The 22,052-nt window shown below is 41.8% G+C and overlaps 1 protein-coding gene across 1 annotated transcript in view; it reads left to right on the top strand.

Moving 5' to 3' along the window:
• The window catches only part of LOC125457050 (clathrin light chain A-like), a 44,405-nt gene extending 33,576 nt beyond the window's left edge, over positions 1-10,829 (top strand). Inside the window, exons 4-8 of the mRNA XM_048540876.2 lie at positions 259-370; positions 4,472-4,583; positions 6,709-6,762; positions 8,707-8,742; positions 10,290-10,829. Coding sequence (XP_048396833.1) covers positions 259-370; positions 4,472-4,583; positions 6,709-6,762; positions 8,707-8,742; positions 10,290-10,464 — 489 coding nt within the window. The 3' untranslated portion in view covers positions 10,465-10,829. The remainder of the gene's footprint in view (positions 1-258; positions 371-4,471; positions 4,584-6,708; positions 6,763-8,706; positions 8,743-10,289) is intronic.
• Positions 10,830-22,052: the final 11,223 nt, after the last annotated feature.

The following is a 22,052-nucleotide window of genomic DNA, read 5'->3' as shown; positions in this document are numbered from 1 at the left end:
ATTGTGATCGCTGTGCCTATTTTCAGGACTATCAAATGTACAATTTTAGAATTACAATCTTTAATTTTGCAAGGGACTGCATCACACCAGTCAACATTAGAAAAATTTTTGAGTCCCACTTCTATTAGTATCTTTACCAGGAGTGCTGGGCCACTCAGGAATTGCTCAGCCATTCAGAATCTTCCATGGCACTTGTTCATTAACGTAATTAATATTGAGAACAATGAATGCATGTTTTTAAAATTCCTGTTTCAACAGGAGAATGGTGCTGATGCATATTCAGCTATTTCACAAGCTGATAAACTGCACCAGGAGCCGGACAGTATACGCAAATGGAGAGAAGAACAAATAAAGCATCTAGCGGAGTTGGGTAAGCGATCAAAAACTGGTAAATTACTTTCAAGTTAAAATAATAAAATGGGCAGACACATGACAGATGAAATTTAAAATAGAGATGTGTGAAATTATTATTATGTGGCATACTTGGATTTCCAAAAGGCTTTTGATAAGCCTTTACTATGCAAATTAGAGGTTACTGCTCAAGATTAGAGCTCATGATTCAGGAGCTATCATGTTATCAAAGTTAAAATATTTTTTAGCCAATAGAAAGCAACAAATAAGAATAAAAGAGTCTTTTTATGTCGGCAAGCTGTAACTAGTGAAGTGCCATAGGGATCAGCACTGGGCCTCAGGTATTTACAGTGCATATCATTGATTTGGATGAAAAGATTGAATGTATTGGTAGCTATGTTGGCCAATGGCATCAAGACAGGTAGGAAGTTTATTTTATTCACTCATGATATTGGGGCATTGCTGGCTGTCTGGCCTGCATTTATTTCCTACCGTTAGTTGCCCTTCAGAAGGTGGTAGTGAGCTGCCTTCTTAAATTGTTGCAGTCCATGTATTGTGGGTTGACCCACAATGCTCTTAGGGAGAGAATTCCAGGATTTTGACCCAGCCATGATGTGGAGGTGCCAGTGTTGGATTGGGGTGGACAGGGTCAGAAATCACACAACACCAGGCTATAGTCCAACAGGTTTATTTGAAATCACAAACTTTTGGAGCCTCACTCATACACCTGAGCAAGGAGCAAGGCTTCAAAAGCTTGTGTTTTCAAATAAATCAAATAAATAAATATAATCACAGAAATCATGTGATTTCTGACTTTGACCCAGCAACAGTGAAGGTACAGCCATATATTTCCAAGCCAGGCTGGTGAGTGGCTCGGAAGAGAACTTGAAGGTGGTGGTGTTCTCATGTCCATGGTTCTGCCCTTATCCTTCGAGCTGGAAGAGGTTGTGGGTTTGGAAGGTGCTGTCTGAGGATCTTTGGTGAATTTCTGCAGTGCATCTTGTAGATAGTACACACTGCAGCTACTGAGGGTTGGTGGTGGAGGGAATTTTTTAATGTGATGCCAATCAAGTGGCTGTTTTGTCCTGGATGGTGTCAAGCTTCTTGAGTGTTGTTAGGGCTGCACCCATCCAGGCAAGTGGGAAGTACTCCATCACACTCCTGACTTGTGCCTTGTAGATGGTGGACAGTCTTTGGGATCGGGAGACGAGTTACATGCCACAGTATTCGTAGCTTCTGAACTGACCTTATAGCCACTGTGTGAGCCTAGTTGAGTTTTTGATCAATGGTAACCTTAAGGATGTTGATAGTGGGGGATTCAGTGATGGTAACACTATTGAATGTCAGTGGGCAATAGTTAGACTGTCTCTTATTAGTGATGGTCATAGCTTGGCATTTCTGTGGCATGAATGTTACTTGCTACTTGTCACCCCAAGCCTGGATATTGTCCAGATCTTGTTGCATTTGAACATGGACCACTTCAGTACCTGAGGAGTTACAAATGGTGTTGAACATTAAGCAATCATCGGCGAACATCCCCACTTCTGACCTTGTGATGGGGGGAAGGTCACTGATGAAGCAGCTGAAGATGGTTGGGCCTAAGACACTACCCTGAGGAATACCTGCAGAGATGTCCTGGAGCTGAGATGACTGACCTCCAACAACCATAACCATCTTCCTAAGAGCCACATGTGACTCTAACCATCAGAGAGTTTGTCCCCAATACCCATTGATTACAGGTTTGCCAGGGCTCTGTGATGCCACACTCAGTCGAATGCAGCCTTGATATCGAGGGCTGTCACTCTCACCTCACCTCTGGAATTCAGCTCTTTAGTCCATGTTTGAACCAAGGCTGTAATGAGACCAGGAGCTGAGCTGCCCTGGCAGAACCCAAATTGGGCGTCACTGAGCAGGCTATTGCTGAGCAGGTGCTGCTTGATAGCGTTGTTACTGACACTTTCCATCACTTTACTGATGATCGAGAGTAAACTGATGGGGCAATAGTTGCTTGGTTGGATTTGTCTTGTTTTTTATGTGCAGGACTTATCTGGGCAATTTTCTACATTGTCAGGTAGACGCCAGTATTATAATTGTTTTGGAACAGCTTGGCTAGGGGAGCAGCAAGTTCTGGAGCACAAGACTTTAGTACTATTGCTGGAATATTGACAGGGCCCATAGCCTTTACCAGATCTAGTGCCTCTCACCTTTTCTTAATATCACATGGAATGAAGCGAATTGGCTGAATTGGTATCTGTAATGCTGGGGACCCCTGGATGTGGCTGAGATGGATCACCTACTCGGCACTTCTAGCTGAAGATTGTTGCGAATGCTTCAGCTATCTCTATACCTTGTTATGTCAGATTCTCCAGAATCAGCAGTTCCTACTGTCTCATCCTCCAGTGAGTTGTTTAATTGTCCACCACCATTTATGTCTGGATGTTGTAGGACTGCAGAGATTAGATCTGATCCATTGGCTGTGGGATTGCTTGAGACTGGTACAATGATAACATTTAAAAGGTATCTGGATGAATACATAAATAGGAAGGGTTTAGAGGGATATGGGCCAAACGCTGGCTAATGGGACTAGATTAATTTAGGATATCTGTTCGGCATGGACAAGTTGGACAGTTTCTGTGCTGTATGCCTGTATGACTCTATCACTTGCTGCTTAAGCTGTTTGGCACACAAGTAATCTTGTTTGGGAACTTCACCAAGTTGACACCTCATTTATAAGTATGCCTGATGCTGCTTCTGTAATGACCTCCTGCACTCTCCATTGAACCATGGCTAATTCCCTGGCTTGATGATAATTGTCGAATGGGGGATATGCCGGACCATGAGGTTACAGATTGTGTTGGAGTCTAAACCTGCTGCTGTTAATGGCCCACAGCACCTCATGGATGCCCAGTCGTGAGTTGCTAGATCTGTTTGAAGGCTGTCCCATTTAGTATGGTGATGGTGCTGCACAAAACAATGGAGGTTGTTCTGCTTTTTGGTGCCTAGATGCCAGGTGGTCTGATGAAGGGTCTAGGCCCGAAACGTCAGCTTTTGTGCTCCTGAGATGCTGCTTGGCCTGCTGTGTTCATCCAGCCTCACATTTTATTATCTTGGAATCTCCAGCATCTGCAGTTCCCATTATCTCTGCCAGGTGGTTCATCCGGTTTCATTTCTTTGTTGAAACTTTGTTGGAATCGATGCAACTGAGTGGCTTGCTTGGCTATTTCAGAGGGCAGTTGAGAGTCAACCATATTGCTGTGGGTATAGAGTCACATGTAGGCTAGACCCCAGGTGAGGATGGTAGATTTCCTTCCCTGAAGGACATTATTGAGATGATTGGGGAAAATGTGAACTGGTCCATTTTGGCAGAAAAACAAATAGGAAAGCAGTGTACAATTTAAATGGAGAGGAATAGGAAAACGCGGTGGGTGCAGAGGGATCTAGGTGTTCTGGTGCATTAATCAGAAAATGTTAGTATGCTGCTACAGCATGTGATCAGGAAGTCAAAAAGGAATGTTGGTCTTTGGAAAAGAATGTAAAAGTGGGGAGTTCCAGAGAATTCTTCCAAACATTCTGAAACTAGGTTCTGAACATCAATGATTTCAGTAACAGGACAAAAGCTTCAGTCCATGATGCAGTAGTTATCACCATCCTTCTCTCAGGTATTGAAACTTAGATCTCCCCTTCTTAATGCCCTTTCACCAATGCCTCCCATGCAATGTCCAAAAACGTTGGTGTTTGCTATCTCCCATGAAACACTTCCATCAGTGTTTCCCTGGTTATAAGTCATTCTCGCACAAATGCAGCATACCACCTTTCAAGAGATGTAGACTAGTTTGGGGTGGAACTGACTACCAATGTGATTGCCCCCGGCCAATGTATATAGGCAGTCAACAGTGTCATTAGTATTGATTGGATGCTGACACACTTGAAACGAGTAAGCAGCAAGTTCACGTTCCCCCTGTGCCACAATCAATGGATATGGATTAATTATACATCACAATCTCATCTTTGATGCAATCACATTTAGTCCTGTCTATGTAATAACCCCTGCAAGAATAATGGAAACCTAATTCCAATAAACTCTAGAGAAAGGAATCATTTTTACCTTTGAACTTCTTAGATGCCAACTCTCGTGAAGCAGAACTGGAATGGAGAGAGAAAGCAAAGAAAGATTTGGAAGATTGGTACATTCAACAAGCAGAGCATCTCGAAGAAATGAAATCTAACAACAGGTGTGTTGCCAAGAGCTCAATATTGTCATGTATCATGCCGTAAACCCTCTGAAAAGGAGTGGTACACTGTCCTCTCTTAATATCTCACCAATTTACTTTTCGTTTTTATGGAAAGATTTTATTCAATCTTAAAAAGAAATTGTGTTCTGAACATCAGTTTAAAAGAACAAATAAATAGTTCAGTGAGGAACATAATACCGGAAGGAGGCCATTCAAACCTTCAAACTTGTTCTGTCATTCAGTTTGATCTGATCTGTATCTTAGCTCTATTTACTGCCTTGGTTTATATTCATTAATATTCTTTCTAATCATAAATCTACTCATGTGACTTCAACAATTTTTATTTGAACTCCAGCTCAAGCATTTCTCTAGGAAGAGACAGGAGGTTTAGAGGGGACGTAAGGAAAAATGTGTTCACCCACGAGTGGTGGGAATCTACATCTTACAGTGTGTAAGGAGGGAAGAGGCAGACACTCTTGTAACATTTAAGAAGTATTTAGATGTACACTTGCAATCCAAAGGCATAGAAAGCTAGATGCCAACTGTTGGAAGACTGGATTAGCACAATTAGCTGTTTATTTTTCAATGGAGCAGGTTCAACTGGTCTTTTTTCAGTGCTGTCACATTTATGATTTCTTTGCACAAACGAAAACAACCCAAATTTCTCCACCTGAACCTTGTGGCTAAAATTTTCCATCCCTGGAATCATTCTGGTAAATCTCCTGTGAAGGCTCCTGTACACCCTGTGTGATCACCAGAACTGTGTGTAATCCTTGAATAGTGACCTATTGTAATATATGTAGTTTAAGTTTTAATATCCCATTACGTTTCCCTTTAAGCATTCATGGTTGCAGTTTCTCACTTCCCTAATTTGATTTGTTTGGTCAGTTCTTTGCCTAGTTTATCAGGATGGGAATCGTATTAAAGCAGTGCATCAAGAAGATATCCTCACCACCATCACCAGCCCCAGGGCAATTAGAGATGGGCAATAAATGCTGGCCTAGCCTACAATGCTCATATCGTGTGATTTTTTTTGTAATGTCTGCTGACCTTTATTAATAGTTGAATCATTTCCTTGTGAATCAGATTTTTCCTAAATACACAATATATTTAAGCCAAATTTTCAAAAGTTTACAATTTCGATTTGGTTGACATTTGTCTATGTGCCCCCTCATTACATCAGCCTTAGAGTTTAGCTTGGCATTGCTACTGATTACTCACCCTGCAAGATCACACCCCCAGTGTTGGCAGTAGTTTATCACCCCTCTGAGTGATCTCAGCTATATCTAACTGGTCCATGCAGTGCCCTGCCTGAGAACCAAGGAGTATCTATGGAAAAGCAGAGTCATGAAATGCTGTCAGTTTTCTTCTTTATTCTGTTTTTTACTTAGAATAATTGAGAGTCTTTGCATACAATTCACTGTTTCCAGCCAGTTTTTTTTTCTATTTTTTTCTGTTTGTTTATTTTGGTTTCAGAAGGACAGGCTTCTATTTGCTAAATGATGTTCAGGGAATTCTCCACTACTGAAGCTCCTACTCTCTTTTATCATCTTCTCTATAATTTGACACATTTTCCCCCAAAGTTAACAAACTGTGATGTCTCTAAATTTAAAATATGAGATTCCTCGGTAAATGTTCTGCTGTTTTAGTAAATCATCCTTCCATGTAAGCTATTGCTGTGTAGGCTGTTGGGGGAAACTCAGGGACGCAGATCCATGCAGGACATGATACAGGCTCAGAGAGGTACAGCACAGAAACAGACCCTTTGACCCAACTCGTCCACTGTGACCAAATTTTTCAATGTGACCTAGTCCCATTTGCAAGCATTTGGCCCATATCACTCAAATGTTTCCTATTCAAATACCCATCCATATACCTTTTAAATGTTATGTCATGGAAACCTAATAGCGTTAGGAATCCCCCACCTCAATTCTGTTTCAACTAGCGGCAACTAGATCATGGCATTCCCACCTGATTATTTGTCCAGTTTCCAGGAATTTCAGGTCTATACAAGTAACCCTATGTTTCTTCTGTTTGTTTGTGTGATGTCTCACTTTTATCTTACCATTTGATTTCTCTCTAATGCTGCTCTCTGTGGAATACACCACCAACCTTTCGATTCTAGGATTCTGGATGAGGCTTTCTACAAGCAACCCTTCGCTGATGTGATTGGCTATGTGTATGTTTCCCTTCTTAATATTTCCCTCTTTCTATTTCTACCTCCTAAACAATTCATTGTAAAATTTATTTGCTTTTACTTTGATGACTTTCTGCGACATTCTACTGTATTACATCATTTTAAGGTGCTCAATAACTAGGGAGTAGTGTGGTCAGGTTAATTTTTGGTTATGTCAACTAAATCACAAGATATACCATGTAAGACCAAACAAAGGATAGTATTTTTGGCTCAGTGGTAGAACTCTTGACCCTGAGTTCAAGTTTATGGGTTTGAGTTATATAATTGCAAGTTTATCGTTTAAAGTATTCTTTTTATTTTGTTTAAAAACATTATAGAATTAAATGTTAGTCACTGCATTTTACTGAATACATATTGTAAAATTTCAAAATTCACCCAAGTTTCCTTCCTAAGAGCATTGTGGCTCAACCTGCAGCACATGGATTACAGTGGTTCACGAAGGCAACTAACCACCACTTCTCAATGGCAACCAGGAAAAGAGATAACAAAGTGTGGAGCTGGATGAACACAGCAGGTCAAGCAGCATCTTGGGAGCACAAAAGCTGACGTTTCGGACCTAGACCCTTCATTAGAAAAGCTTTTCTGATGAAGGGTCTAGGCCTGAAACGTCAGCTTTTGTGCTCCCAAGATGCTGCTTGACCTGCTGTGTTCATCCAGCTCCACACTTTGTTATCTCGGATTCTCCAGCATCTGCAGTTTCCATTATCTCCGGCAACCAGGAAAACGCTGGCTCAGCTAGCAATGCCCACATATCATAAACAAATTCACATAAGTAAATAGGGTCTCTAAAGGCCCTATGGACTGATAAAATGAGCTTATTACACCTTAAATTTCTGTCTGGCTTTAGGATATCATCCAAATCCCTTATTCATGACAGTCGCATTCTCTAACATGTAACTGTCCTAATATTGCAATGGGTAAAATCTAATGCTTTAATAAAAAGAAATAAAAGTCAGAAATATTTAGCATTGGAATAATGGCATTTCATTAGACCTCTTATTTGTGTTTTTTTTTCCATTTAATTCCATTTCCATTTAGCCATTCCTGCCCTTCATCCTGTCAGAGACCTTCTGATCCCCCCTCCCCACTATCCCCCAAGGATTACTTCTGGCTGTTGCTCACCCACCCCAGTCAGGGTGTTAAGGAAGCTCCAATGTCCCCCCTCCAGCTCGCCACCCAAGCCCCTGGCTGCTTTCTGATGATGGCTTCTTGATGTTAGATAAGAGGAAGTACCAGAAAATCTTCTCAAAGCTCCAGTCATTGACCTGCTGGGATGAGAATGTCACACCTACAAGTTGTCCCCGTGGCTCGAGCCTCAGTGTGAAATTTACCAGCAGGTTCTGGTGACTCCTAAAACAAATTAATTATCTGCCCAAGCCCACAAAGCAGGGCTGTCAGTTCCCATGACAATATCCCTGCAATAAATTCTCCCGTGATGGGAAACTGTGCAGAAATGCAACTCACAAAAATTCCCCATTCCCACCTGAAACATTCTGTCTGTAACTTTGTTCTTTCTCCATAGATGCAGCTGAATGCATGTATTTTGTTTTCAGTTTCAGGTTTCCAGTATGTAATTTACTTTTAAACATAGAACATAGAACTATAGGGGTTCTTTTGGTATTGTGACAGTGGAGATGTCTGAGATACACTGTTATTGCTTAAATCTAAACTGCTTTAGTTAGCTCAATTTTTGCTGTAAATATTTTAAGTATAATGATGAAGAAGTTGGAATAGGATTTAATTCTGTGCTGGTATAAATCAGGCTAAAGTCAGGACAGTGAATCAGTTATGTTACACTGTAGCAGCTTCTACATTTGTATCTACTATTAAACCTAATACGTTCCTTAAGTTTTAGCTGAAATAAATTCCAACATACAAATATGTAACTCTTCTTTCCTTCTTTTCCCTTCCCAATTTGCTGTGAAGCACAAATATAAAGCAACACTGCTACAACCTACAACAGTTAAGTGAATTATTCTTAACTCTTCCTTGATACAAACCGTCTAGTGGTCAGCTACCAGATGATGCAAGTTTCTCAGCCAGTTGGATCCTTAAACAGAATACAGAACCCACCTTCTAGTCACATGGGACTGCCTGTAAGCTGTGTTTCTGCCTTGCAAGGTAGCACGGGACATAATGCCTGACTGTGTAGGTTTTGTTAGTGTTCCTGCATGTAACTGAATTCTGTCAGAAATATTAAAATGAAGTTGTGCTCTGCTGCAGTCTGCTGAACAGCATGAAAGGTTTTTCTGCTGTTTGGTCTGCAGCACACTAAGTACACTATACAGACCAATGTTTACAGATTTACCATTTCAGGTGGTGATCTCTAATATCACAACTAATTCTGATGAAAGCTTATCACTCTGAAACATTAACTCTGTTTTTTCTACCACAAATAATGCGTGACTTGCTGAGTATTTCCAGCATTTTGTGTTATTAATTGTAGTTTTCCAGCATCCATATTTTGCTTTTTGTAATAAATAATTTGCAGAAACAACATGAAAATTTTCAGGGACTTGATTGTAAGATTTACAACTCAGAGGGAGGTAACTGGCCCATTTTGGCCCTTCAGCTGGGCTCATCCAAATAGTGTTTGCCCGTCCTTTTCCATTATCCTTTGTCATGCAGTTCCTTTATGATGTTAATAAAATAAAGAACTGTAGATGCTGGATATCTGAAACAAAAATAGAAATTGCTGGAGAAACTCAGCCGGTCTGGCAACATCTGTGGAGAGAAAGCAAAGTTAACATTTTAAGTCCAGTGATCCTTTTTCAGAACAGAATCATTTTGTTAGCTCCAGTATTTACAGGGAGTAATGTGAGCACATTTCCAGGCAGGAAGCCTGGAAGGACAGGTATCCTGGACTTGCTGCTCAATACCCTTTGAAGGATTCCTGTAGATTGTCACCCACTGAATGACAGGTTAAACCTACAGTGCAAGAAGAGAAAAACTGGACCAACAGAATCCATTCCCATGTTGTTATGTTACATTTTGCTGTTTCACCTTTATCTCCTTTTCTTGTTACTTCTTTCAAGAATTCAGTTATGTTAAGAACATAAAGAGCAGGACAGATGTCAGCTGTTTTGAGGTCCTTTGTATAGTCTTAACAAATATTCCAGATTTCATTTCAATGCAGTAATCTAAGGTATTGCTTAAAACCAGATGAAACAGGAATAACTTCAACAAAAAAAGGACCCAGCAAAAAAGGTGCCAGCCATTCACTGGTTCATTTCTTAGGGCACTGCCTTGACCAATCAAAATCAACCTGCCTAGTTTAAAATTTGAACAAAGCCTGGCAGTTTACTGTCAATCAGAAGTGATTTTTTGCTTTCACCAATCAGAGTCCACTTGCCAACCAGTCAGCATTCTCCCCTCTTCAGTGTAAATATGATTATTCCCTGGATTTTGTATTCTTGTGAATTGTCCTGATTAGTACAAGATGAAAAGCTTGACAAAATGTACCTTTTCCAAAATACTCAAGTAAAATTGTTATTTTCTTCATGCTCCAGGTCAGCTGAAGACCCAGATATGAGCGAAGGTCAAGAGGGTGTTGTGAGCTCTGAGTGGGAGCATGTCTTACACCTGTGTGATTTGAACGTCAAGACCAGTAAAGTGTCCAAAGATGTGTCACGGATGCGATCTGTTCTCATGTCACTCAGCCAAGTGCCACTGACTCTAAAGTGAAGTCAAAACAGGCAGGCTTGTGTGCTTTAAATTTTAATCAGTGGTTTCAATCTCAAAGAAATATTACATTTCAATTCCAAATTGTGAGGGATGGTTTGTCAGTGTTGAAATTTGCTGCTTGTGGTTCCTTCCTCTTTCCAAAGTGTTTTGGAAGAGGAACATGTCTCGGAGATGAGTTCTGACAGAATCAATTAAATCATGTATTTGCTATTTGCTTTGTGTGAATTAGTGTGTGTGATTTTCTTGCTCTGAGAGTACAGGACTACAGTCCAATATGTATTATTTGTTTCAATACTGTAATATAGTAAAAACTACATTATAAATCTGTTATCTGTCCAATGAAATAAAATTTATCAACAAGTTAATTACAGAGTGAAAATTCTATTACTTGTAATAATTTTAAACATTGCTTTGCTTCGGTGTTTTCTTTTGAGTTTGCAGGTTGTAAATTCGTTCCTGAGTCCAGGATTTTAGCACAGAATTTGGAACATCGAGTTACATCATGAGGGAGCTTTGCTGTTTCAACATCTTCCTCTTCAGGTTGGTGTTCAGGCTCCTAGTGTACTATTAAAAGATATTCCTCCCAATGTCCTGGCCCACACTGCTAACTCAAACACCATGAAGAAATGGAATTTTCATTTGTGGAATTTTGGTGTGTATAGGTTGGTTGCTTTTTCTGTCTCAAAATAATGATTAAATTTTTTTAAAAAATTAAAAGTGAACTGCTTTAAGATATGGAAATGATCAGCCATTCCAAAAAAGAACTGCATGAGCACGTAAGAGAAATAAATGACAACCTTAAGGGACTAAAGTGTGGAAAAGGGCTGAGTGGAATGTTGTGTAGGGAGTTGGCAATCGGATTAAGAGGAATGTTGTGTAGGGAGTTGGCAATCGGCTTAAGTGGAATGTTGTGAAAGGAGTTGGCAATTGGATTAAGCGGAATGTTGTGAAAGGAGTTGGCAATCGTATTAAGCGGAATGTTGTGTAGGGAGTTGGCAATCGGTTTAAGTGGAATGTTGTGTAGGGAGTTGGCAATCGGCTTAAGTGGAATGTTGTGTAGGGAGTTGGCAATCGGATTAAGTGGAATGTTGTGTAGGGAGTTGGCAATCGGATTAAGCGGAATGTTGTGTAGGGCGTTGGCAATCGGATTAAGCGGAATGTTGTGTAGGGCGTTGGCAATCGGATTAAGTGGAATGTTGTGTAGGGAGTTGGCAATCGGCTTAAGTGGAATGTTGCGTAGGGAGTTGGCAATCGGATTAAGTGGAATGTTGTGTAGGGAGTTGGCAATCGGATTAAGTGGAATGTTGTGTAGGGAGTTGGCAATCGGATTAAGCGGAATGTTGTGTATGGAGTTAGCAATCGTATTAAGCGGAATGTTGTGTAGGGAGTTGGCAATCGGCTTAAGTGGAATGTTGTGTAGGGAGTTGGCAATCGGATTAAGTGGAATGTTGTGTAGGGCGTTGGCAATCGGATTAAGTGGAATGTTGTGTAGGGAGTTGGCAATCGGATTAAGCGGAATGTTGTGTATGGAGTTGGCAATCGGATTAAGCGGAATGTTGTGTAGGGCATTGGCAATCGGATTAAGCGGAATGTTGTGTAGGGAGTTGGCAATCGGATTAAGCGGAATGTTGTGTAGGGCGTTGGCAATCGGATTAAGTGGAATGTTGTGTAGGGAGTTGGCAATCGGATTAAGCGGAATGTTGTGTATGGAGTTGGCAATCGGATTAAGCGGAATGTTGTGTAGGGCATTGGCAATCGGATTAAGCGGAATGTTGTGTAGGGAGTTGGCAATCGGATTAAGCGGAATGTTGTGTAGGGAGTTGGCAATCAGATTAAGCAGAATGTTGTGTAGGGAGTTGGCATGGACTCAATCATTATTTAGGGACCATGATGACTCATTGTCCTGTGAACCTGAAAAAGGGACTTTATAAATAAATTCTGACACTGAATTTACATTTATTTGTGTGAGCACATGAGTGGTATCGATTGTAATGCCCTTCTTGCACTAACCATTACATATTCTTTCCCATACACTCTGCTCATGATAAACTCTGCTTCTTGGTCATAGTCATAGAGTCAGACAGCCCTGTGGTCTTGTGACCCTTTGAGTCTGCACTGACCTACCTACAGTAATCCCATTTTCCAGCATTTGGCCCAAAGCCTTGAATGTTATGCCGTCTCATGACTGGCCCCTCAACTAAGGGGAACAGCTGCTCTTTATTCACTCTGTCCATACCCTTCATAATCTTATATGCCTCCATTATGTTCCCCTCAGTCTTCTCTGTCTAAAGAAAACAATCCAAGCCTATCTAATAACTCACTATAGCTTAATTTCTCCATCCCAGGCAACATCCTGGTGAACCTCCTCTAGTGCTATCACATCCTTCCTGTAGTGAGGTGACCAGAACTGCACACAGTACCGCAGTTGTGACCTCACCAACACTCTGTACAACTCCAACGTTACCTCCTTCCTCTTATAAGCTATGCCATGATTGATAAAAGCAGGTGAACCATATGACTTCATAACTAATCTTTTCACTTGCTCTGTTGACTTCAGAGATCTGAGTAATAATCCCAAGATCCCTCCATTCCTCTAAGCTACCTAATGTCCTACCATTCCTTAAATACTATCTCATCTTGTTTCTTCTTCCAAAGTGCATCAACTCATACTTATCAGGATTATAAAGCATCTGCCACTGGTCTGTTTATCTGACCAACACATCTCTATCTTCCTCTAACTTACAACTGCCTTCTTCACTATAATCATCTACCAATCTTGGTGTCATCTGAAAACTTGCTTAATGTGCCCCCACAGTTTCATCAATATGATTTATGTGTATAACAAACCGTTGTCTTCTTCCTCCTTAAACAAATTAGACAGTTTCGACCAGAATGTTACGAATTAATTTGCCCAGGTATCCCACAATACCAAAGCTGTCAAGTCACTACAAACACAGGCCGGTACCAATGCAAAGCTGTCCCAACTTTGTTGTGCAGATGTGCGGGTGAAGCTGATCCTTCACCTGGAAGATATGTTTGGGCCCTTGGATACTGGGGAGGGAGGAAGTAAATGGCAGGTGTTGCACCTTCGCTGGTTACAGGGGAAGGTGCCGTAGGGCTGTGAGGAGGTGTTGGGTGTGAAGGAAGTATGGACCAGGGTATCCCGGAGGGAACGGTCCCTGTGGAAGGAGGACAAGGGAGGGGAGGGGAATATGTGTCTGGCGGTGGCATCTTGCTGGAGGTGGTAGAAATGGTGTCTGATGATCTTCTAGATGTGGATACTGGTGGGATGGTAGGTAAGGACAAGGGAAACTCTATCGCTGTTGTGGGAGGGAAGAGAAGGGGCGAGGGCCGAAGTGGAGGAGATGGTTGGACCTGGTTGAGGGTCCTGTCAACAACGGAGCTGGGGAACCCTCGGTTGAAGAAGAAGGTGGACATTTCGGAGGCTCCCTTGTCGAAGTTGGCCTCATCCAAACTATGCGATGGAGACAGAGGAACTGAGACAATGGGATAGATTGGAGCTGTTTCTTCACTTCCCTGAAGGCTATTGGTTTGTCTACACAACTATTTCCAAGGCTAATAAAATGTGAGGCTGGATGAACACAGCAGGCCAAGCAGCATCTCAGGAGCACAAAAGCTGACGTTTCGGGCCTAGACCCTTCATCAGAGAGGGGGATGGGGGGAGGGAACTGGAATAAATAGGGAGAGAGGGGGAGGCGGACCGAAGATGGAGAGTAAAGAAGATAGGTGGAGAAGGTGTGGGTGGGGAGGTAGGGAGGGGATAGGTCAGTCCAGGGAAGACGGACAGGTCAAGGAGGTGGGATGAGGTTAGTAGGTAGCTGGGGGTGCGGCTTGGGGTGGGAGGAAGGGATGGGTGAGAGGAAGAACCGGTTAGGGAGGCAGAGACAGGTTGGACTGGTTTTGGGATGCAGTGGGTGGGGGGGAAGAGCTGGGCTGGTTGTGTGGTGCAGTGGGGGGAGGGGATGAACTGGGCTGGTTTAGGGATGCAGTGGGGGAAGGGGAGATTTTGAAACTGGTGAAGTCCACATTGATACCATATGGCTGCAGGGTTCCCAGGCGGAATATGAGTTGCTGTTCCTGCAACCTTCGGGTGGCATCATTGTGGCAGTGCAGGAGGCCCACACACATCAACGAATACCAGTCACGGTCGGACACAGAGCAGTTTTTCCGCCGTCTTCGCCTGCATGCCTACTTGTAATCTCTATTTCCAAGGCTGACCCTTTTTTAAGAGTTGATGCAAAGGTGCAGGCCAGGTTATGTATGAACTTTCTGTAATATTCATCTGCCCAAGGAAAGACCTAAGCTGCAGCACAGATGTGGAAGCTGGGGCTCCCTTGATCACCCGCGCCTTACCTTCCTACAGATGTAACTGGGTCTTGTCAAATGTGTAACCAAAGTAGGTCACTTGGGGTCCATGGAACACAATTTTTTCCTTCTAACGTGGATGCCTGCCTGGGGGAAATGTCTAAGGACTGTCCCCAAGTTCTCTAAGTGCTCCTTATTTGTCTTCCCCGTTGTTAGCATATCATCTGAATAAACGGCAACTTGGCATAGACCTTATAAAATGTTTGCCATGGTCCGCTGGAAAACAGCACAGGCAGATGATAAACCAAAGGGCAGCCTTGTTTATTGGTCTGAATCCTTATGGGTATTAATTGTAGCATAATTCTGGGAGTCTTCATCGAACTGCAATTGTAGATACACATGGCTAATGTCCAGCTTTGTGAAGGACAGATCCCCCTGCCAGCCTCGCGTATAAAGCCTGGTGCTCAGGATTGGGTTTATATCCAGCTGCAAAAAGCAGTTTACCCTTTGTTTAAAATCCCCATGAAGGCAAACCGACCCACCAGGCATCACAATCAGTGTGACTGGTGCTGCCCACTCACAAACTAGATTGGTTTGCTATTTCCCTGGCTTTCCAGCCTCCTGATTTCTACCTCTACTTTTGCCCATAAGGCAAATGGCACTTGGTAGGCTGTGCAAAATCATAGAATTGCTTCCTGGTCAACATGCAAGATGAACTTGGCTCCTTTGATTGTCCCTAGACTTTTCTGAAAAACGTCTGGGTATTTAATTAGGATTTCACTCAGGCGGTCATTTTCTAATTGAAAAACATTGAGCCAGTCAAGGTGAATCTTCCTCAGCCAGCTTTGCCCCATCCAGCCTGGGCCTGAGCCTTTTACCACAATCACTGGGAACTGAACCAGCTCCTTCTCATATGAGTCCAGAACCGAAATTGTGACCTTGATCTGTAATGTCCCCGAACAGATTCTCAGTCCAGTGAGGTCTTGCACAAATTTTAAGGGTGGGAATCCTGTCAGAATTTTGTTAAAGATTGGTTCTGTGTCACTGATATGGCCACACCAACCCAGTGACCACTTAACCAGAAGTTTAGAGTCATAGAGTCACACAGCATGGAAACAGACCCTTCAGTCCAACCAAAACCATGTTCCTAAACTAAACTAGTCCCTCCTGCTTGTGTTTGGCCCATATCCCCCCAAATCTTTTGTATTCATGTACTTATCTTAATGTCTTTTAAATGTTGTGACTGTATTTACATCCACAAGTTCATTCCACATAATGAACCACTCTTTGTGTAAAAAAAGATTTCCCCTCACGTCCTTTTCAAATCTTTCTCCTTTCACCTTAAAAATATGTTCTCTAGTTTTGAACTCCCTTACCCTTGAGAAAAGACCCTTGCTATTCACCTTATCTATGCCCCTCATAATTTTATAAACCTCCGTAAGGTCACCCATCAACCCCTGACCTCTCAGTGAAAAAGGTCCCAGCCTACCTGGATAACTCAAACCCTCCTACCTTGACAACATCCTTGTAAATCTTTTCTGAACCCTGTCCAGTTTAGTGATATCCTTCCTATAGCAGGGTGACCAGAACTGGACACAATACTCCAGAAGAGGCCCCATCAACATTGTACACAATCTTAATATGACTGCCCCAACTCTATACTCAATGCTGGGAAAGCCCAGCAGGTCTGGCAGTATCTGTGAAGGAAAAAACAGAGTTAACGTTTGGAGTCTGGTGACCCTTCCTCCGAACCTACCTCATCCCCCTCCCCTTTATTCGGCACATAAACTGACGTTTCCCAGCCAGTTCTGAGGAAGGGTCACCAGAACCAAAACATTAACTCTACTTTTTTCCTTCACAGATGCTGCCAGGCCTGCTGAGCTTTTCCAGCAACTTTGTTTTTGTTCCTGATTGACAGCATCCGCAGTTCTTTCATTTTTTATTCCATACTCAATGGTCTGAGCAACGAAGGCAAGTGTGCTAAACACCTTCTTAACCCCCCTGTTTAAATGCGATGCAAATTTACAAGAATTATGTACCTGAACCCCTCGGTCTCTGTTCTACAACACTACCCATGGCCCTACCATTAATTGTACAAGTCCTGTCCTTGTTTGTTTTACAAAAATGCAATACCTTATATTTATCAAAATTAAACTCCATCTACCGCTCCTAAGCCCATAGATCCAATTGATCAAGATCTCTTTTTAATCTTCACTGTGCTCTTTGCCACCAATTTTGGGGTCATTCACAAACTTACTAACCCATGTCTCCTATATTCCAAATTATTTATTTAAATGATCATCACCAATCCCTGTGGAACACTGCTGGTCACAGGCCTGCAGTCTGACAAAAAACAACCCCACCATTTTCTCAAACAAAAGGTATATACAGAAAAAATCCAAGACCTCCCAACAGTGTCCCTATCAGATACTCCACAGGACAGGGACAGCACATGGTGAAACACAGAGCAAAGCAGAAACAGAAATTAAAGCTTCCTTGACTTTGTTAAACAAAATAAATACCCAATTACTCTGGGAAAAACAAAAGCAAATAAACAATCAAAAAATGGCATCAGAGATAATGGGAACTACAGATGCTGGAGAATCCGAGATAACAAGGTGTGGAGCTGGATGAACACAGCAGGACAAGCAGCTTCTCAGGGGCAGGAAGACTGACATTTTGGACGGCTCTCCCTTGACTCCGTCCCCACCAACCTCTTTTGGACAGGGACCACAAAATAAACTCCAGCAAAAGCAAAGGAAATAAATAAATAAACAACTAAAAAACAAACTCCTCTGCTCCATCACCATTAAACACGCCTGGGACAAGGATAACAATGGTTTAAAATCCAGGAAGTGCCCCTGCTCATTGTAACTAAAACTAAATTGCCCCTCTCACCAATCCCTATCAAACACATCTGGAACGGGGACAGGGTCGGGCTACAATAAAAGCCCCCTTGGCTTTTCCCGGGGCACCAAACCAAAAATAAACACAAACTTACAAGGCAAAACAGAAGCTTATATGACAGAAACAATAACTAAATCAGAACATAATTATCCAGGCTGATAATGCACTCCACGTGGTGCCCAGCATCTTGAAAAGCCTCGACTCTGCCAGTGAGCACTGCGTGCTCCTTCTCCAGGGACAGCTAAGTGCAGACATAACCAGGAAAGAGAGTGGACAGTCAGGAATGAAGACCCACCTCTTCAGCCCGCTGCCTGGATCTGTTAATGATCATCTTGGCCAGGCTCAGGAGCAAAGCCACGAGAAGGCTCATAAGAGCAGCTCTCCACCACCACGCTCTGTCTCCCACCGTCAAGCCAATTTCGTATCCAAATGGCAAGCTCTCCCTGAATCTCATGTGACATAACTTTATGTCTGAATGTGAAGATGTGCTTCATTCGCCAATGATGCTCATGGTAACACATCAACCCTCTGCTATTGCCTCTTGCCAGAGGCCCAGTTTTGCCCTGAAACAGCGAAGTTTATCTGTAATGGCTGAAAATGTCAGCAGGATGTGCCAACGCAGCCCATCAGTAACCATGAGATGGTAACTCTTCAGAAGGCAGTTCATAAATTGTTGAAAACTCTATCAGTTCTCTCTACAGCCCATGAACCCAGAAGAGAACCTTATGTCACTATAATAATCACCCCTCAGTGTGTAACAGTAAACTTTGATGCTTGGCCCCCCTCTACGCACAAAATAAAGAACTGACATGATTTTGATGGCTGTAATTCTGTGCGACACATGATTTTCATAGCTTGTTACTTTTGGATGCCTTGTTTTAGCTAAAGAGTTCCACAGTGGAGGATACAATGGGGGATCTGAATCTCAGGATTTTGCTTTTTCAGATTACTGACAAATCCTTCAATGTTCCATCAGGTCACATGCTTAGAAACATGGCCAAGGTAAGTTTATTTCCCTCAAGTAGGTATCTGTTACTTGAAATATTTCTTTACCAGTCACATGACCTAGTAGCTCCTTCTAAAAGGAAACATTCTTCTGAATGGAGCTTCTATCAACAGACTGAATGTTGGCCAGCAGCTGGTAATACCCACTTACATTGATGGACTTGAAAGTAAACCAGTAGCTAACTCCTTTTTCAGCAACTTCTCAATATCACCATTTAACTGTATTTTCAAAGAGTGGAATTTTGGTGATCTCTGACATCACACCTACTATTTGTTTTACGTTGAGGCACGATTAAGTTTTTGACAATACGTGGGGCTTCTTTGATTTTGGGTTAAGATCAGCCAACAGGTAATTAGCTGTTGAGCTCTATCTGACACTCCCACACACACTGGCACTCCATCAGATGCTGGGTCTGCTTGATGTTTTGTTCTCTTAAATTCTTGAAGTCCTGAATGAGTTTGTTTGCAAGAGTTTGATGTGTAAATGCATCTGAGCTTACTTGGTACTATTGCAGTGTTTACCAACTTCTCTGTAGATTAGGCACTTAGATTAGGGTCAAGAAACATCTCCAGTCCATGAAAATCCAAAAGCCAGAGAACCCTCATTTAGCCTTCACTGAACAACTTTTCCCTGCTTTGGATTCAAATGTTTCATTGACTGAATTAGCAAGGAATCACCTCTTTTGACGAGAAACTTACCCATTTCTTCTTTGACTCTAAGCTTTAGAGAGGCAGTATGAATAAAATAATTCCAAAAATATTCAATTTAAATCTCATGCTAATGTGGCAGCATGTCCAGTTAACAGGCCAGTTTAACAGCTGTTTTGGTGCATGGCCTGTTTAATGTCCATGTGCAGTTTCTCCTCATTATAAATGGTCAGTCTTTCTCCACTCTGTTATCAGAGGGCGCTATGCAATGCAGCTCCTCAGAATTTCATGACACAGACTCACCTTCATGTAGCACGCCAGCTGAAAACGTCTGCTGTAAAGTAACCACAGAAGAAGCACTGTTCTTAGGTAACAAGGTTTATTGTAAGATAGCAATAAGTACCACTACATTTGGTCAGGTCTGAATCATTGGAGCAAAAACAGAAGTTGCTGGAAAAGCTCAGTAGGTCTGGCAGCATCTTGAAGAGAAAATCAGAGTTAATGTTTTGGACGGGTTCTGAGGAAGGGTCACCAGACCCGAAACGTTAACTCTGATTTTCTCTTCAAAGATGCTGCCAGACCTACTGAGCTTTTCCAGAAACTTCTGTTTTTGTCCCTGATTTACAGTATCCAAAGTTCTTTTGGTTTTTATTTTATAATTAATAGGAGGTTAGGGAATTGGCATAGATACACGGCTGGAGACACTTTGTCTCCATCCTTGGAAGACTTGGAAAGATGGTAGGTCTCTTGTTTAAAGACAGTTGATCCTGGATTTGATCTGTGGATCATTTCTTCACTGGAGAATATGTTATTTCTGTCATATCCTTGGTGGTTGTTCATATATTACATTACCTGGAGGATCCAGAATTTCCTGAATTTCTTTTCCTGGTAAGCAGCTGCCCTGTTGAAACAGGTACTTTCTTGTTTGTGGTAGCTTGGCTTTCTGGATCAGGCTATCAGTTTCTGAATGGAAGAGGTAGTTTCTTCTTTGCAACAGCATGGATGCTTAGATGCTGCAGATTATTCCTGACCATATATGGGCTTCAGATTGGTTTCAGAGGTTGGCGTAATATTGAGGGCCGAAGGGCCTGTACTGCACAGTAATGTTCCATATCCTGGATATGTAGATAGTGATCTTCCATGGTGTCATATGCAGCTTCTCCCTCACAAATTGTTGATCAAGCCAGACATCTTTGGTCAGCTACTATGGTTGGATGACCCAGAGAAAGTCAACTTTTTCAGACTCTTATCTTACTGAGAGATTCTGCTTCTCCAGCACCATATTATTAATGTTGACAGCTCTGTTTTAGAAGACAGATTGATTGCACATTTTCACCAGCCCTGTCAAGATTTTGACTTCCCCTATGCTGACAATGTTAAGTAACTCTCATGCCAACATAAAGAGACATTACCTGATTCTCTCTCCCATTTTTGATCTATCAAACCATAATGCTCAATGAAGTTATCCACAGGTTCTTTCTTGACTGGGTGGATGATGATGGTTTGTTCCTGAACCAGTGCTTGGGTAGCCCCAAACCTTTTGGAGAATTGAGGCTGAGACATGCATTATAGCCCAAAAGTGAAGTTAGTTGATTGCAAACAACGTACACATATCTTCCTTCTAATGTGTATTGCTTCTGGTGTAATTTGCAGTATTCTTATGCTATCTACATGAATACTTCCATTTTAGAAGATGTAGAGACATTGCTATGGGGATCTAGTTAATCTAGATGAGCCAGAACTTGTCCATGTTAATGGAATTCCTGTCAATTTTGTACAGGGGCAAGTATTACAGCTCTATCAGATTGGTTACCAGGACTGAAGAAGTTACAGCCAACAGAGATGATGCTACATTGTACAGGTGAAACACTTGTAACTATAACTGCATGCCTATGCTTCTAGCAGTCAATCCACAACAAAAGGTAGCTCCAGGGAGCTGGAGCTCAGTGTTGCTTTTTGTGCCCTTTCAGGATCTCCATCACATCCATGCTGCCAGGTCCAGGTGGAAAGGCAATGCTCCTGAGATGCTGCTTGGCCTGCTGTGTTCATCCAGCTTGACACTTTATTATCTTGGAAAGACATCAGTTGGTTTTGAACTAAATGGCCTGCAGGTGTAGACATTGGACATGACTTCTATGTATAACTTGGAATGGAAAAATATATCAACATGGCAAGTGACACAAAAGATTGAGAAATACTGCACAAAGTAATGAAGCAGGATTTTCAATGCTCTTGTGCAGATTTCCCCAGGGTTGAGAAGTGTTAAAACTAAGGTTTAGGATTCCAAATAGAATGGAACCTGAACAAAACAAAATAGAAAATTGAACACAAAAATAATGAAGTAATAACTAAGCCTGTGTTTAAATAGATATGAGAACAATTACAATTTACAAATCATTAGCAAGTCAAATTGAAACTATTTGGCTACACTTTACTGCTGACATATTTCTATAAGAAACAACCTGTATTCATTAGAGAAAATAACATCCACATTTGTTGCTCATTTTTGTGTTCAAGAATTATAAAACAGAATTTAGTTTTACAGGATAAGATAATTAATGCAAATATTTTGAAATATGAACATAGTAATTTGAAGAATTATCCAATAGTTACATTTTAACTACCGAGGCCAAGAGAATTGGGATTGTGTCAGGAATGGAAATACGAGAAATTTGAAATATAAACCTAACCCATGTTAAATC

The sequence above is a fragment of the Stegostoma tigrinum genome, chromosome 1 (assembly GCF_030684315.1).
Source record: "Stegostoma tigrinum isolate sSteTig4 chromosome 1, sSteTig4.hap1, whole genome shotgun sequence".
In the NCBI taxonomy this organism is placed as follows: Eukaryota; Metazoa; Chordata; class Chondrichthyes; order Orectolobiformes; family Stegostomatidae; genus Stegostoma; species Stegostoma tigrinum.
The sequence above is the reverse complement of the archived record's forward strand: the minus strand, read 5'-3'. Positions and strand labels throughout refer to the sequence as shown.